Below are 14,804 nucleotides of genomic sequence, written 5' to 3' on the forward strand. Positions count from 1 at the left end.
GCCAGGCTGAGTCACAGTTGAGGGTTTATTGCCAGTGTGAGGAAGGATGGGGGAGACCAGGTGGCTGGGGGTCTCAGGAGGTCGGACTGGACACTGTGGGGCGGCCCCAGGGCTGACGTTACCACAGCCTGCTTCCTGGTTGGTGCCTAAAGCGGGGGCCTACTCCTGGTATGTGTGTGGGGAAGATGTCTTGGGGGTTCCCAAGAGTTAACCTTCCGCCAAGGAATCCAGGGAGCCTTGTTCCTCAGGGGAAAGGCCTCAGGCCTTGCTAGAGTAGCCCCAGCTCAACACGGGGGTCAGGCTGGGCCATTCTGAGTTTTAGGGGGCTGGCCAGTGCATCTTAGCAGCTCTGGTCTTCCAGCCTCTGTGCTGGGGACAGGGGTGAGATACACATACCTCAGCTGGTGTCTCCCCTGGGGCCTTGGGGCACCTACAGGGCTGGGGATTCTCCTAGACAGTCACTGACCCCCGCATCCTTGGCATCTGTTTTACTCAGACTGTGTTTCATAAGGATCACTCCCTGGCAGGTCCTCCCTTGAACCCCATTTCTTCCCCCATCAGGTGATGTGTTCTCTGGAGGGGAGTGTGGTGGGAAGGTGGGGGGATGGAGGTAGACCCCCTCCTTCCTGACCTCCCAGGCCAGGCCAACCCCCTGCCCAGGAGTGAATGCACGCAAACACATCCTGGCCCAAAAGGGAGAGGGATACCCCACACCTTAAGGGATGGACAAGATGGGCCACACCTCAGCCACTGGCCTGTTGGTGGCGAGTGGGAGCCACTATCCCATGGCTTTGGGAAGAGGGTCCAGCAAGGGGGGCTGCAGGACTGGTGGTCTCTCAGGCTGAGAGCTATCCTTGTGGCTGGCTCGCCTGAGGGCATGTGTGTTCGTCCATCGCTGGGTCCTCAGCGGCCATGATGGCTGGGCACGGGCAGAGCATCAATGGGGTTTGTCAGGGCAAAGGGGATGGCTCCATCCAAGCGAGGGGAGCCGTGCTCCCACCCTTCTGCAGACCTTTGCCTCCCCAGGGGGGAGTCGAGGCAGCAAGGCTCAGCGAGGCCCAGGGAAGTGGACACAGCCTCAGTTTGGGGTTGCCAAAGCCACTGCCAGGCTGAGGAGGAGGCGCTGGCCAGCAAAACCGGAGCCCCCAGAACTGCCTTCTGCCCCCAGGCCCCTCTTTCCTGCCTCAAGTGTGCTGAGAGAGAGCAGGAAGGAGGGAAGGCTGGGCCTTGGCCATGGGGGGCGTGAGGGGGTGGCCTTTCTGCCCCGGGTTTCACCCTCTTCCCCGGCAAGAGGCCGGGAGGCTCCCCCAAAGCATTCAGTGGCCTGGCTTCTGAGAGGCGGCGTCCAGGTCACAGTGGGAGACCCCAGCCCGGGGGGAGGGGGCTGTGTGTGAGTAGCACAAGCAGAGTCTGGCCCCCGGGGCCAGGCCTGGAGCAGAGGCAAGGGGAGCAAGCTTGTACGGGGCGGGGGAGCAGGGCCCACTGCTGCCCCGACTCCCAGCCCAGGCCTGACGCAGGCCCTCAGAGGCTCAGTGGACACGCACATGGGTGTTAGGAGGGCAAGAGGGTCCTGTGCGTGTGTGGCAGGGAGGGGAGGAAGGAGAGAGAGTGGAAAGCAGGGAAGGCAGGTCTGGTGGCCTTCCCCTCGGTCCAACTCACACAACAGTCACAGGGTAGATGGAGGCACGCTCACGTCCACAAGCACAGACAGACAGACGTGCACACCGAGGCCGCCCGGGGGACTGGCTCAGCCAGTGCCGTGGGGCGTGGAGCTGGCTGCTGCCCATCTACCCTGTGTGGCTCCCCCCACGCCTGGCGGCTGGCACAGGGGCCAGCAGCCTAGGAGCCCACGACCTGGCCGGACCACGTCTCGTGGGGAGTGTGTGGAGCCAGCTGGGTGAGCACCACCTCCACGGCTTGGAACTTCTGGTTCTTGGGCGGGATAGGGCACATCTTGTAGGTCACCTCGTCGCCTTCCACTGGCACGTACTCCCCCTCGATGCTGGTGAGGGGGAGGGGGTGTCAGCCCAGGAGCAGGCCCCCTCCCTGGATGCCCCCTGTGGTCTGGCCCAAGGGCAGCCTAGCCCTGGGCCTAGTTAGGCCAGGGAGCCTGAGCCAGCCTCCCTTCTCGGAGCCTCAGTTCTCTAATCTGTAAAATGGGAATCATAAACAGCCCCTCGCTATGCTACAAAGTGAGATGCAAAAGGGCTCAGGGAGGTTCCCAAGGCTTAGGGCTCAGTGACTACACAGGTCATACCTGGCATTAGGGCTGGGGGCCAGGCCTAGACCACCTCCCACCTCCTAGCTTCCCTCCAGGCTGAAGGACCCAGCCCTCTCCGTCCCCGTGATGCGGGAACAGGATCCCAGGACTCAGGCAGTGGTTCCCAGGGCTTCTGGGGTCTGAGTGCCCCCTCTCCATCTGTCCCCAGCCCTCCTCCACCCATGCCCCTGGAGGCCCTATGAGAGGAGAAATGTGCCAGGAACACAGACTTCAGCCAGTGAGGGGAGAGGCCTAGGGAGCATTCTGGATGCACTGCTAGGATACTGCAGCAGGGGCCCAGCCAACAACAGGGAAGGGGGAGGGACTCACTCAGACACATGCACGAAGATGTCCTCTGACCCGTTCTCCGGGGTGATGAAGCCGTGGCCCTGTGAGCGTGAGAACTGCTTACAGACACCCTTGAACACGGGGCCAGCCGAGGCACGGGCTGTCCTGAAGATAGGGTAGGGGTATTGGAACTGTGGGCTGGGGACCCCCTCCCTGGACCCCCACAGCTCTCCCGGGGCCCGTCTGCAGGGCCTGCCTCAGCGCTAGTGCTGTGGAGAACCCTCCCCAGGCCAGAAACCACCCATAGAGACTAGTTCAGTCCTCTCATCATCCCATTGGATAATAAGGAGACTGAGGCCCAGAGAGGGAAACTGGCTCTCCGAGGGTGCACAGCAAGTGGGTCTCCTGACTCCCAGCCAGTGCCCCTCTCACTGTACGAGACCCTCCCCTCCTGAGGTTACATGGATTCCTGCTGTAAGATTTCGAAGTGAAGAATGTACAGCCTAGGCTCGAATAACTCCCAGAACAAGGAGCTCACTCTCTCCTGAGGCAGCAGTATCCATCCTGTCCACTTACTGGTCATTCATCCATTCATTCATCATTTATTAGGCATCTGCTCTGAGCCTGGTCTTGGGTTGGATGTGGGACAATCAGCGCTTGCCATCAAAAGCCCCTCCTTTGACCAAACCAAGTCAGCCTCCCTGTGGCTCCCACAAAACCCTTCCCCAATTTGACTCCACCCCATGACCCACCCCAAAGACCCAGGGCTGGTCTCTGTCCAGCCTGCCCGCCTCTCTCCAAAGGTCTGCCCCATGCCTCTGCATTTGCCCAGGCTGTTTCATCCACCGGGAGCACCCAGCTTCCTTCTTCACCTGATAAATCTTCCAAACCCAGCTAGGACATCTTCCCTGATGCCCAACCCGGCCAGGTGTAGTGAATGGTGGACAAATTCCCTCTGGATTGTAAGCACCTTGCAGGCTGAGACTTTGCCTTATTCATCACTGGATCCCCTGGTCGGGAGCTCAGTACAGCTTTGTGGAATGAATGAACGCTAGCAGTTACTGGAAGGTCCTTACACAGCTCCCCTGTCCTCTGGTGAGGACAACAGGGGATGGAGGAGGCTGGGAGCTGGGCAGCCCCGACCGGAGCCCTGTCCTGGGGAAGGACCACCAGAGCCTGGGTGAGGGGCAGGTACTCACGCTGAATACGTCCTGGTCCGTTTGGTGGGCAGGGGACTGGGCAGGTCCCGAGATGAGACACAGCCTCGCTCCCAGACCCTGCTGCCCTCCCGGTGGAATGGGAAGGTGGGCCAGACAGGGGACTTGGGGGAGTGGAGCGGGGGCACGACCGGGGGTGGCGTGGGCTCTGAAGTCATGGTGGAGCCAGTGGGAGAGCCTGGTGGGCTCCCAGGCGCAGGGGCCGGTGAAGGGCTTGGGCGTCCTTGTGGGCAGGGCCCGGCCTGGCCCTGCTCGGCGGACTCACCAGCCACAGGCTCCGTCTGGAAGGGGGAGAGAGAGGTACAGGTGAGTGTGGTCCAGGGTGGGCAGCTTCTGGACACAAGTCTGGAGGGCTGGGCCTGCCTGCTACTCCTGACAGAGTGAGTTCAGGCCACTCACAGCCCCTGCCTGACTCAGTGTCCTCCCCAGAAAGACAAAATGGTCATACAACCTTGCTGTGGGCTGAATTGTGTTCCCCTAAAATTCACATGTTGAAATCCTAACCCCTCCAATGTGATACTATTTGGAGATGGGGCATTTGGGAGGTAACTAGGTTTAGATGAGGTCAGGGGGGTGGGGCCCCCATGATGGGATTAGTGTCCTTAGAAGGACAGACACCCCCACCACCCAGAGCTTGCCTTCTTTCTCCCTGCCTTATGAGGATACAGCTAGAAGGGGGCAGTCTACAAGTTAGGACAAGAGCTCTCCCCAGACAGAGCCAGACCATGCTAGCACACTGATCTCGGACTTCTAGTCTCCAGAGCTGTAAGAAGTAAATGTCTTGTTTAAGCCCCCAGTCTGGGGTATTTTGTTAATGGTGATCCAAGCTGACTGAGACTAACCAAAAGTCCTTCCAGCTTGAAGTTCAATTCTTTAACTTGGGGCCCTAAGAGGTGGGATGGGTAAAGTGGCCAATGATCCAGGACACAGTGTGGCACAACTACTAGCAGTTTCAAATCCACAGACCTGGGTCTGAATCTCAGCTTTGTCACCTGTAACTTGGTGACCTCAAGCAAGCCACCCAACAGTTCCGACATGGCAGGTGGGAATGTGGGTGAATGTGGACCCAAAAGGTCTGGGTTCGAATCCTGGCTCCTCTACCTACCAGCTGTGCAGCCTTGGTCAACACTCATAAGCTTTGACTTAGTTTCCTGCTCTGTAAAATGGGGATAATGTTGGTTCTTATTTCACAGAGAGGTTGCTGTGAGAATTAAATGACTTTCTACATGCTTAGAACAGGACCGGGGCATGGTGAGCTCTTAGGAATGTTGGAGATTCTACCTTAGCCCCAGGTTCCCCCTCTCTAAGATGAGGTTGAGAATGCTTACCACGCAAGGCTGCTGAGGTTTTGGGGTTTTGGTCACACCACACAGCTTGTGGGATCTTAGTTCCCAGACCAGGGATTGAACCCAGGTCCACGGCAGTGAAAACCCGTGTCCTAATCACTGGACTACCAGGGAATTCCCCTGGTTGCTGAGGATTCAATGATTTAGTGTGTGTGATGGCATCTGGCATCTTGTAGGTACCCAATAAATTGCTACTATCAGTGCTAATCAATAGAAATTCCCCTGTCAACGGCTCAGTGCCTGGATGACCTTAAAAAATTCATCCTATATTTTTCTCTGCAGAGGAAGAGAATGTAGTTCCCCCACCCATGCACTCACCCCCCCTCCCCCTCCCCAGAGGCTGGAAAGTCTTGGGCTCAAAGAGACGCTAGCTGTTGACTGAGCCTGGGGCGGGCAGCCTGCCACAGTGGGGCCAGGCAGGACACCTGGACCAGGAGAGCTCCAGCTCCGCTGTGTGTTAGCCGTGGACTTGGGTAGCACTTCCACTGGCCTCAGCTTCCTCATCTGTATAATGGAGCTGATAAGCCCCGCCTCACTCCCTCACAGGCTATGGTGAGGCTTGGCTAAGGTGGGGGATACAAAGAAGTGCCCATTGTCCATGGTCATATAAGAGTGAGGGTGACGAGTTCCCCACCTCCTCACCCCCATTCCTTCACTCCCCACCACTTCACCCAAAGGCCTTGGGGCCAGAGGTGAATCCCTGAACTAAGTCTCTTTCTGGCCTCCATCTCCACCCTGCCCTGCCCCCCAGGGAAGAGTTTAGGACTCCTTAGGACTCCAGAGCCCTGCATGGACTAGAAGAGCCAAGGAGTCACCCCATTCAACCCCCGTCATTGGAGCAGGTCTTCTGGCCACTGTTCAAGATCACATAGCAAGTGGGACTTTTCTGGGTCAAGGTGATGAGCTGACTGTGCCATCCCTGGGGGTGGAGATGCAGCCTCCCTCCTCCCCAGCAGATGCCCAACACATCCCTTCCAGCCAAAAGAACTGCCAGGGGTGGGGTGAGAATTGCTCCTCACAGCCCCTCATGCTGACGTGCAGTTTTTCTCTCTGAGCCCACTTGAGGAGGCAGGGATGGGCCAGGTTTAGCATTTTTATCCCTATTTTATTTATTTATTTATTGGCTGCGCCGCCCCACGGCTTGTGGGATCTTAGTTCCCCAACCAGGGATCGAACCCGGGCCCTCGGCACTGAAAGCGTGGAGTCCTAACCACTGGACTGCCAGGGAATTCCCATGTCCCCATTTTAGAGAGAAGAAAACTGAAGCAGTCACAGAAAAACTTGCACATGAATGTCCATGGCAGCATTACTCATAACAGCCCCAAAGTGGAAACCACCCAAGGGTCCAACAACAGATAAATGGATAAACAAAATGTGGTTAACCATAGAGTATTATTCAGCCATAAGAAGAAATGAAGTACTGATACATGTTACATTACAGCTGAACCTTGAAACCGTGAACCTTGAGATCATGATGCTGTGTGGGAGAAGCCAGTCACAAAAGACCATGGATTACATGATGCCATGCATGCGAAACGTCCAGAATAAGCAGACCCATAGAGACAGGAAGTAGATTAGTGGTTCCAGGCTTTGGGGAGGGGGAAGGAGAATGAGTAGTGACTGCTAATGGGTACAGGATTTCTTCTGGGGGTGATGAAAATGTCCTAAAATTGACTACAGTGATGTTGTACAGCTCTGTAAATACACTAAAAGCCGTTGACTTGTCTGTCTTAAGCGGATGAATTACATGGTGTGGGAATGATATCTAATAAAGCTGTTACCAGAAAGGAAGACAGGCAACAAAGCTACCCAAGATGACACAGCCAGGAAAGCAGGAGATGACGGGCCCTGCATCACAGCCCTGGGTGCCTGCTTCCCTAACTGGGTGAGGGTGGCCGGGGGCAGGGAGAGGAGCTCGGCCTCCCTTTCTGCAGGAAGCAGGGCGGCGTGGCCTGCCCACTGCACAGTTTTCCCAGGCCTGGTATTGTGCTTGGCGGTGACAGCCTGTGCTGGGAGGTCATGGCGGGTGGAGGGGAGGGAAGGAGGTGGGGGAGGGGCAGAGGCAGCCCACAGTGGTTACCAGGGAGATGCAGCTGAGCTGGGCCCTGCTCTGGCCAGCCAGGCCTCCAGACCCAAGACTGAGTGAGCGTGGCTCCCAGGTCTCATGCAAAGCGGGCAGTGGGGAAGGGGAAAGAGGCACTGATTTTCCAGGGTTAGGGTTGAGAGCAGCCCCCCTCCTTCCCTTCCCCCAAATGGGCCAGGCAGCAGAGGGGGAGGAGAAGGGGATGGAGTAAGAGCAGCAATAGACATTCATCCCCTCTAGCTCCCAGTCCACAGCCCCACCTACCCAGAGGGGCTCCCAGGGAGAAGGCAGGGAGTTGACCTTCGGGCAGGAGCTGGGGCTAGAGGGGCAGACGAAGTAGCCCCCACAAGTGCCAAGAGCGCTGCTCTGCGATCTCCCCTCTCTCCTTCCTCTTCTGGAAAATGGGGATTACAAGAATCCTGCCTCCGAGAGCTTCAGTGAGGATGACATGGGATGGAATGGGGGAAGCACTGGGTAGGTGCTGGGTGAGAGGGTGCTCCTTCCGGACAAGGTGGCTAAGTTGGGCGTGGAGGGGAGAGGGAGTGGGCAGAAGGAGAGACCTGCCAGCCAAAGCCGCCCCTTATGCTCATCTTCCCTGTTTCCCCAAGGACTCACCCACACACTAGGTCCCTGCGCTGCCCCTCATAGCTTCTCCTTTCATTTAGTTCCTGCAGTAGTCCTTTAAGGCTGGTGCTATTATGACCCCATTTTGCAGATGAGGAAACTGAGGCTCAGAGAGGCTGTCACTCACTCAAGGCCACACAGCAATTAATGTCTGAGCCAGGACTTGAACCAGGGGAATCCGACTCTGGAGCCTTGGAGTGGGAAGTCAGGAGTCCTGGGTTCAGCCCCTGCATTGCTACTGACTTGCTGTGTGATCTTGGACAGAGTCTTTCCCTCTCTGGTTCCTACCAGAGCCCTGGACTTGAAGAAACTGCACAGTGCAGGGCAGCCTGGGAGACCAGGGAGAACGGAACAAGGGGGTGCTGAGCAAGCCTCCAGTTCAGACCCTTTCTCCAGAATATTGCCACAGAAGGGGGCAAGTGAAGACAGGGCTTTTATTGTCTGAATGCTACACGTAGTCTTTACAAAAAGTCTTTACAGGACTTCCCTGGTGGCACAGTGATTAAGAATCAGCCTGCCGACGCAGGGGACACAGGTTTGAGCCCTGGTCTGGGAAGATCCCACATGCCGCGGAGCAACTAAGCCTGTGGACTACAACTACTGAGCCTGTGCTCTAGAGCCTGCAAGCCACAACTACTGAGACTGCGTGCTGCAACTACTGAAGCCCATGCGTCTAGAGCCTGTGCTCTGCAACAAGAGAAGCCACTGCAATGAGAAGCCCGCGCACAGCAACGAAGACTCAACAGATCCAAAAATAAACTTTTTCTTTAAAAAGTCTTTACAGAAATTATTTTCCATTTTTAAATTTCCCAGTTGCCCTCAAAGGTTGAAATCACAATTGTTTCCATTTTACAAATGAGGAAGCTGAAGCTCAGAGAGGATAAGTGACTTGCCCAAAGTCACACAGCAGGTAAGTGACAGAGGCCAGATTTGTCTGAAAGCAAATGGTGCTTTTCCTGCGAGGATAAATTCTGTTCCTGGTTCAGCCAAGACAAGGCTGAAGTTTTCCCAAAAGAACTTTCCCTGAGAAAGGGGAAATAAACTCCGAGAGCAGAGAAACAGATGTGTCTGTAGAACATGTGCTTCAACTCAAACAGAGCTAAACCCTAGCTCCTGAGGAATTCGGTGTGCCCAACTGGGGGCATCTCTGGCCTGGAATAATGCCCTTCAGAACTAGCAGTTGGAGGGCAAGAGGACAGCTCAGGACCCAGAGGGCCCAGGACTGAATCCTGGCTCTACAGTGTCCTAGCTGAGTGACCCTCCCTCTTTGAGCCTCAGTTTCCCCATCTGTCCAATAGGGCAAATCGTAGCACCCTGTCCAGGTTATGAGAGGAGCTGGGAGCTGTGTCAATGGTCCACCTGTGAGTGTTTTGGTTCTGACCCTGCCAGCCAAGATCCTCTTCATTTCCCTGCAAGAAGATCAAACCCCAGCAATTCCACAGACAAAAGGGCCAGGGGAGCTGAAAACAAAACATCAGGGCTGTTCGGAGATAACCCTAGGCAAGGTCGTGATACAGCTTCACAGGGCTGTGAATGGTGACTCAGCCCTGACAGCAGGTGGCCATCAACCTGGTGTTGGGGCTCCTCCAATTATCAGCTCCCCAAAAAAGAACTGGGCAGGAGATGGCCCTCAGAGTCCTCTGTTGACCAAGCGAATCCCTCTCCTTCTGGGCAGATCAGGGAAAGCAAGGTGGCTTAACCACCCAGGGCTGTGTGACCTGGGGCAAGCACCTGCCCTTCTCTGGGCCTCAATTTTCTCCTCAGCTATATGAATCATCATTGGTCCAGATGACTCATGAGGGTCACTCCAACTCTCCTCTGAGGTTGTCAGAAACACACACGTCACTGAATATGATTGCCAGGCTCTGGGACAACAAACAGGAGAGGAGACAGCCCTGCCCTTAGAGGGCCCCATTCCACTGGGGGTAGCAGATAGACAAGTAGAACACAGGGTGGTTAGTCCTGATACGACTAGATCACAGCCACCGGGACTTCCCTGGTGGCACAGTGGTTAAGAATCCGCCTACCAATGCAGGGGACATGGATTTGATCCCTGGTCTGGGAAGATCCCACATGCCGTGGAGCAACTGAGCCCGTGCTCCACAACTACTGAGCCTATGCTCTGGAGCCCACGAGCCACAGCTACTGAGCCCGCGTGCCGCAACTACTGAAGCCCATGCTCCTAGAGCCCGTGCTCAGCAACAAGAGAAGCCACCGCAATGAGAAGCCCGTGCACCGCAACGAAGAGTAGACCCCGCTCGCCGCAACTAGAGAAAGCCCGCGTGCAGCAACGAAGAGCCAACGCAGCCAAAAATAAATAAATAATTTATAAATTTATTTTATAAAAAAAGAAAACAAAACAAAATTCAAGTAGTGAGTTTAAAAAAGAAAAAGATCACAGCCACCATCGTGTGCCAAGTGGTATGCCAAACCCTTTGCCCTGTTTCCTCATTTACTCCTCACAACACACCTACATGATAATTACTGTTATTAACCCTGTTCTTCAGAGGAGTAAACTGAGGCCCAGAGAGGTGAAGAGTCTTGCTGGGGTCACACAGCCTTCCGCACCCTGGAGACGTTTTGGGGGGCGGTGCAGAAAGGCCTCCGGTGGGAGGCGCAGCAGGTCCCTGAAAGCACCTGCCTCCCCTGGAGAGGGAAGAGAACAGGGCCTGGGGTTCTATTTCTGGCTTTGTGCTGACTCAGACTGTGACCTTGGGTGAGTCACTTGTCAACTACAGCAAGCTTAAAAGCAACTCCCTCAATAAAAACATCCCAGCCTGAGCCCCCATTGTGGAGGAACAGAGAGGGGGAGGAATGGGTATGGTGGCTTGGAAAGGGGAAGGGCAGGGAACACAGGGTGATGGTGGAAGGGCTTTCTGAACTTTGAGGTCTTGTCTGTGATGGGCCAGAGGAGGGTGAGGAAACAGCCTCAGAACCACCAGAGAGAAGCTGGCACTTCCCAGGCCCCTCCCCCTCTCCCAGCCTCCCAGACACTCCTTAAAATACATCAGTGCCAAAGCTGCTCTAGCAGCTGGAGGTGACCTAATTAAACCTGGTTCTTTCCCTCTCCCACATCGTGTTTGTGTGTTTGTGTGTGTGTGTGTGTGTGTGTGTGTGTGTGTGTATTGCGGGGAGGTAGGGGTGCGCTGCCCCGGCCAATACTTGAGCTTAATTGAGACCCTTTAACTCTCCTCCTTGTCATGTCCCCAGGCTGCCCTGGGGGGCTGCTATGATTAAGCCCTTTGGGCCTCCTTGGTATTAGTGGGGGTAGGGATGCCATCATGGGCACCACGAGATCCATGCTCACATCCCAGCTCTGCTGGGCTGCGTGACCCTGGGCAAGTTGCTTTCCCATCCTGAGTCCCCCTAGAAAGAGGTACGGACTGGTCAAAGTCACATTTAGACTGGCCAAGCTTGCATTCAAATCAATATAACCCCAAAGCCCATGAGCTTTCCAGCGTGCCATGCCACTCCTCCTGGTGGCCATCATGTCACTGGCTTTGGGGCAGGGGAAGAGCTCCCCGCTCCCATTGCTTTTCGCCTCCCATCTTAATGCTCTGCATGGACAAAGGTCTGAATTGCCCCAAGACCTCTTCCCACCAGGCTCTGGGTCCTGGTTTTGCTGGTTGTTACCAATGGATGTGACCAGCTCAGCTAAGCCCTGAGCTCCCTCTGCTGGTGCCACTCTCAGCGACTTGCCTCTAGACCAGCTTGCAGGTGTCCCCTCCCCACCAGCCAGCTGTGTGGGACCCCCCAGTCCCCCCTAGGGAGGCCCCCTCCAAGGCCAGTGGACTTCTGTGAACATTGCCCATCCATCTCTCTCCAGGCCTGGGAAAAACCTCCGTGGCCAAGATTGTCCCCTGACCTCTCCCAGGCCCCTGTGAGCTGGTTCCTGCTTACACCTGTCTTTGTTTTTTTGTTTTTGTTTTTGGAGGAGGGTCAGACAGATCCAGAGGGGTGGGGCAGATATGGGGAAATAGATGTTTTTGGAAAGGACTTAAAAGAAATGGTGGGGGGAGGTGGGGTAAGAGGCTGGGAGGAGGAAATATCCAGAATTTGGAGGACCCAGAGGCCTCTGGGATGGAGTCAGTTTTGGGGAACTGGCTCCCCATCCCCCAGGGGGCTGGAGACAGCCCCTTCTGAGGGAGACGTCTCCACAGGAGCATACCCAGGCGGGCATGATGCCAGGCTCTCAGAGAGGTTGCCCACCCTCCACCTGGGCGCACTTCCTCTTCCCCTCCCCCAGCCCCAGCGGATGCAGCAGTTCACACTCTGTATTTATTATTGTTCTCGCTCCGCGTCTCCCTCCCATCTGCCTGGGAAGAGTCTGCAGGCTGACAGATTGGCAGGAACCTGCTGTCTCCCTTCTGGGTGCCAGCATCACCCCTTATCTCCGCCTGGACTCCTTGTGCCAGGGTCAAGCCACTGAGGAACTCGGCACTAAGCAAGGCTGCCCGAGTCCCTGAATCCCATGGCAGGGGACCCAGCAGCCCCTGGCTTATCACCCCTGCCCTCCAGGGGCTGCGTCCTGGCAAGGGTGGAGGTTACAGCCAGACCAGTGGGCAAGGGAGAGGAGTGGCCTTAGGAGAGGCAAGAGCTCCTGGTGGGGTTGGCTCTGAGGCAAAGGGGAATATAATAACATGGAGCCACCTCTCCAAGCCAATTAACACCATTATCCCCCATCACATCAGGGAAGAAATAGTCAGGATGAGACAGCTGCTCCAGGTCCAGCTGTCTGCCTGCCCCAGACGGTCCCTCCCGACCCCCAACCCAGATTCCAAGGGGAAAGACCTATTTTGCTCCCTGCTGCACTCTTTTTTCAGTGTCTGGTAGGAGACACAGTGATTTCTCCAGTCATTTCTCTCCCCCTGGCTCCCAGACAGGAGGCTGCGGCTTGGCAGGTGTCTGATGCTCTCTGCTTCTTGAGCCAGACACAAGTCCCAGACACACCACACACACACACACACACACACACACACACACACACACACACACACACCCTCTCACAGGGAGCCACACAGCCTCAGCTTCCCCTGGGGGCCAGGGAGAGGGAGCGCTCGTGTGCTCGGCCGCCTGCCCCTCTTCTGTAAACTGAACGGGGCTGAACCAGCCCCAGGGGAGGTGCCCACCTTCCCAGTGCCCCCAAATCACGCCTCCCTCCTTCGCCCCTGCCAGAGCCAGTTTCCAGTGTGCCCTCTGTGTGCCCGCACGGTCTGGCCCCTTACCTCTCCCTGGCAGCTGAGGTCCTGGCACTGCCTCCTGCAGCTGGCTTCAGACTCGGCCTCTCGCACGCGCTTGGAGCTGATGAGCAGGGGCTGGTCTGAAAGATGAGCTGTGTGTGTGAGTGTGTGTGTGTGAGTGTGTGTGTGTGTGTGTGTGTGTGTGTGTGTGTGTGTGTGAGCAGGCGGCACCTCAGGCCCCTCACTCACTCACACACGCCTTCTGACGTCAGGAAGAGCTGGAGGGCGGGGCTGGGATGGAAATTTGTACTCCCTGCTTAAAGGGACACAGGACCCGTCTCCTCCGGCCCCGGCACCACCTCCTGAGTCAGACGCAGGCAGTGCGAGAGAGTTAGCTGCGTCTCTCAGGGCCCTAAAGCTTCTTTTTCTGGAAAGTGGCTTTCATTGCCAGGCCAGGGTATAATTTGCCCTGCCAGGTGGGAGCCGTGGCTGAGGAATGCAGAGGAGGAAGAGCTGGGGACAGCCTGCATTCCTGGCAGTGCGGGAGCAAGTGGGGCAGTGAGTGTGAGTGTGTGTGTGTGTGTGTGTGTGTGTGTGTGTGTGTGGTGGGCCGCGGGGTGGGGGGTGAGTCTGGGAGAATGGAGGCCACAGCAGGGTCCCAGGGACTCTCAGACCTCCCTCTCCCCTCTGTACCCTCTTGTGTCTCCTGCCCTCCACTGGTCTGTCCCTCACTTGGCTCTGAGATCCTCGTGAGTGAACCCACGTGGGTAGGTCGCAGGAACCCATCTCTTCCTCTGACCCACAGCAGGCCCTTGAGCTATTTCTAGTGAATTGAACTGAAGAGGAGTGAACGTCTGCTTCAGACACACACACACACACACACACACACACACACACACACACAAGCACCACAGCCTGGGAAGCTCTCCAGAGGCCCTGGATGTGAGTCTCAGCCCCAGTGCTTCCAAGCTGGGTGACCTTGGGCAAGTCTCTTACGACTCTGGTCCTCCACACGCTCTGTAAAGTAAGGAAGGAGGCCCTTTCTGAGGCGGCTGTCGGAGGCTCCAGCGCAGCCCGTGTAAAAGCCCCGGCCTGGCTGCAGGAGGCCCCTACACACTGGTTCCTCTTCCCTCTTCCCGTCCCTTCTCCTCAGACTCGGCTTGGAAAGAACAAAGTCTGTCCCTCACATATCTTTAGTACTGCTGACACAGCATGGCATTTTCAAAAGAAGCCTTATTAAAAAAAAAAAAGGAGTGGGGAGTTTTAAAGGAGACAATTAAGAAAGATATAAATACCTAATAAAAATAGCTAGTAAGAGGCATTGAGGGCACCCCACCTGTCAGGCAACCTGCTTTGCCCTCATTTAAAGCTCAGGACAATCCAGCAATGTATTATCGTCATCTGGATTTTGCTGGTGAGGAAAGAGTGGCTCGGGTAGGATGAGTGACTCGCCTGCATTCCTTATCTGGTGAGAGGGGTATTTGAACCAATGTGACCGCTTATCCATGCCCTTCCAGAACGTCCCAGAACAATCAGTTTTCTGATTCTGCAAGAGAGATGGTGATACACGTCAGCTGTTTTTACCTGAGGCCCGGAGTTCTGATTCTATTCCACCCAGTCTGAGGACCCTGCGCAGAGGACCCCATCCCTCCTTTAATTCCTCTTCTTCCTCTCTGCCTCCATCTCTTCTAAAGATAATAATAGTTTCCAAAGTGCCCTCCCAGGCATCATCCCACCTGTTTCTTATAACAAGTCTGTGAGGTTTACCTGGGTGAGGAAACAGGTGGCACAGATGGGCCTGGGCCC

The 14,804-nt window shown here is 56.0% G+C and overlaps 1 protein-coding gene across 1 annotated transcript; it reads right to left on the bottom strand.

Moving 5' to 3' along the window:
* Window positions 1-7: 7 nt before the first annotated feature.
* Window positions 8-13,233, bottom strand: CSDC2 (cold shock domain containing C2). Its single transcript, XM_032646276.1, has 4 exons — window positions 13,044-13,233; window positions 3,748-4,046; window positions 2,591-2,713; window positions 8-2,002 (listed from the first exon to the last, which is right to left on the bottom strand). The coding sequence occupies exons 2-4, from the start codon at window positions 3,921-3,923 to the stop codon at window positions 1,840-1,842; spliced, it is 462 nt and encodes a 153-aa protein (XP_032502167.1). The 5' UTR covers window positions 3,924-4,046; window positions 13,044-13,233; the 3' UTR covers window positions 8-1,839.
* Window positions 13,234-14,804: the final 1,571 nt, after the last annotated feature.

This window comes from Phocoena sinus, chromosome 10 (genome assembly GCF_008692025.1).
Source record: "Phocoena sinus isolate mPhoSin1 chromosome 10, mPhoSin1.pri, whole genome shotgun sequence".
NCBI classification, from domain to species: Eukaryota; Metazoa; Chordata; class Mammalia; order Artiodactyla; family Phocoenidae; genus Phocoena; species Phocoena sinus.

What these genes read in the sequence shown, in the direction of transcription:
- CSDC2 (XM_032646276.1), bottom strand. Translation starts at nt 3,923, where the DNA reads ATGACTTCAGAGCCCACGCCACCCCCGGTCGTGCCCCCGCTCCACTCC. An exon ending in CGGACCAGGACGTATTCAGC is followed by an intron (nt 2,714 to 3,747) that starts GTGAGTACCTGC and finishes CCCTATCTTCAG; the next exon opens with GACAGCCCGTGCCTCGGCTG. An exon ending in ATCTTCGTGCATGTGTCTGA is followed by an intron (nt 2,003 to 2,590) that starts GTGAGTCCCTCC and finishes CCCCCTCACCAG; the next exon opens with CATCGAGGGGGAGTACGTGC.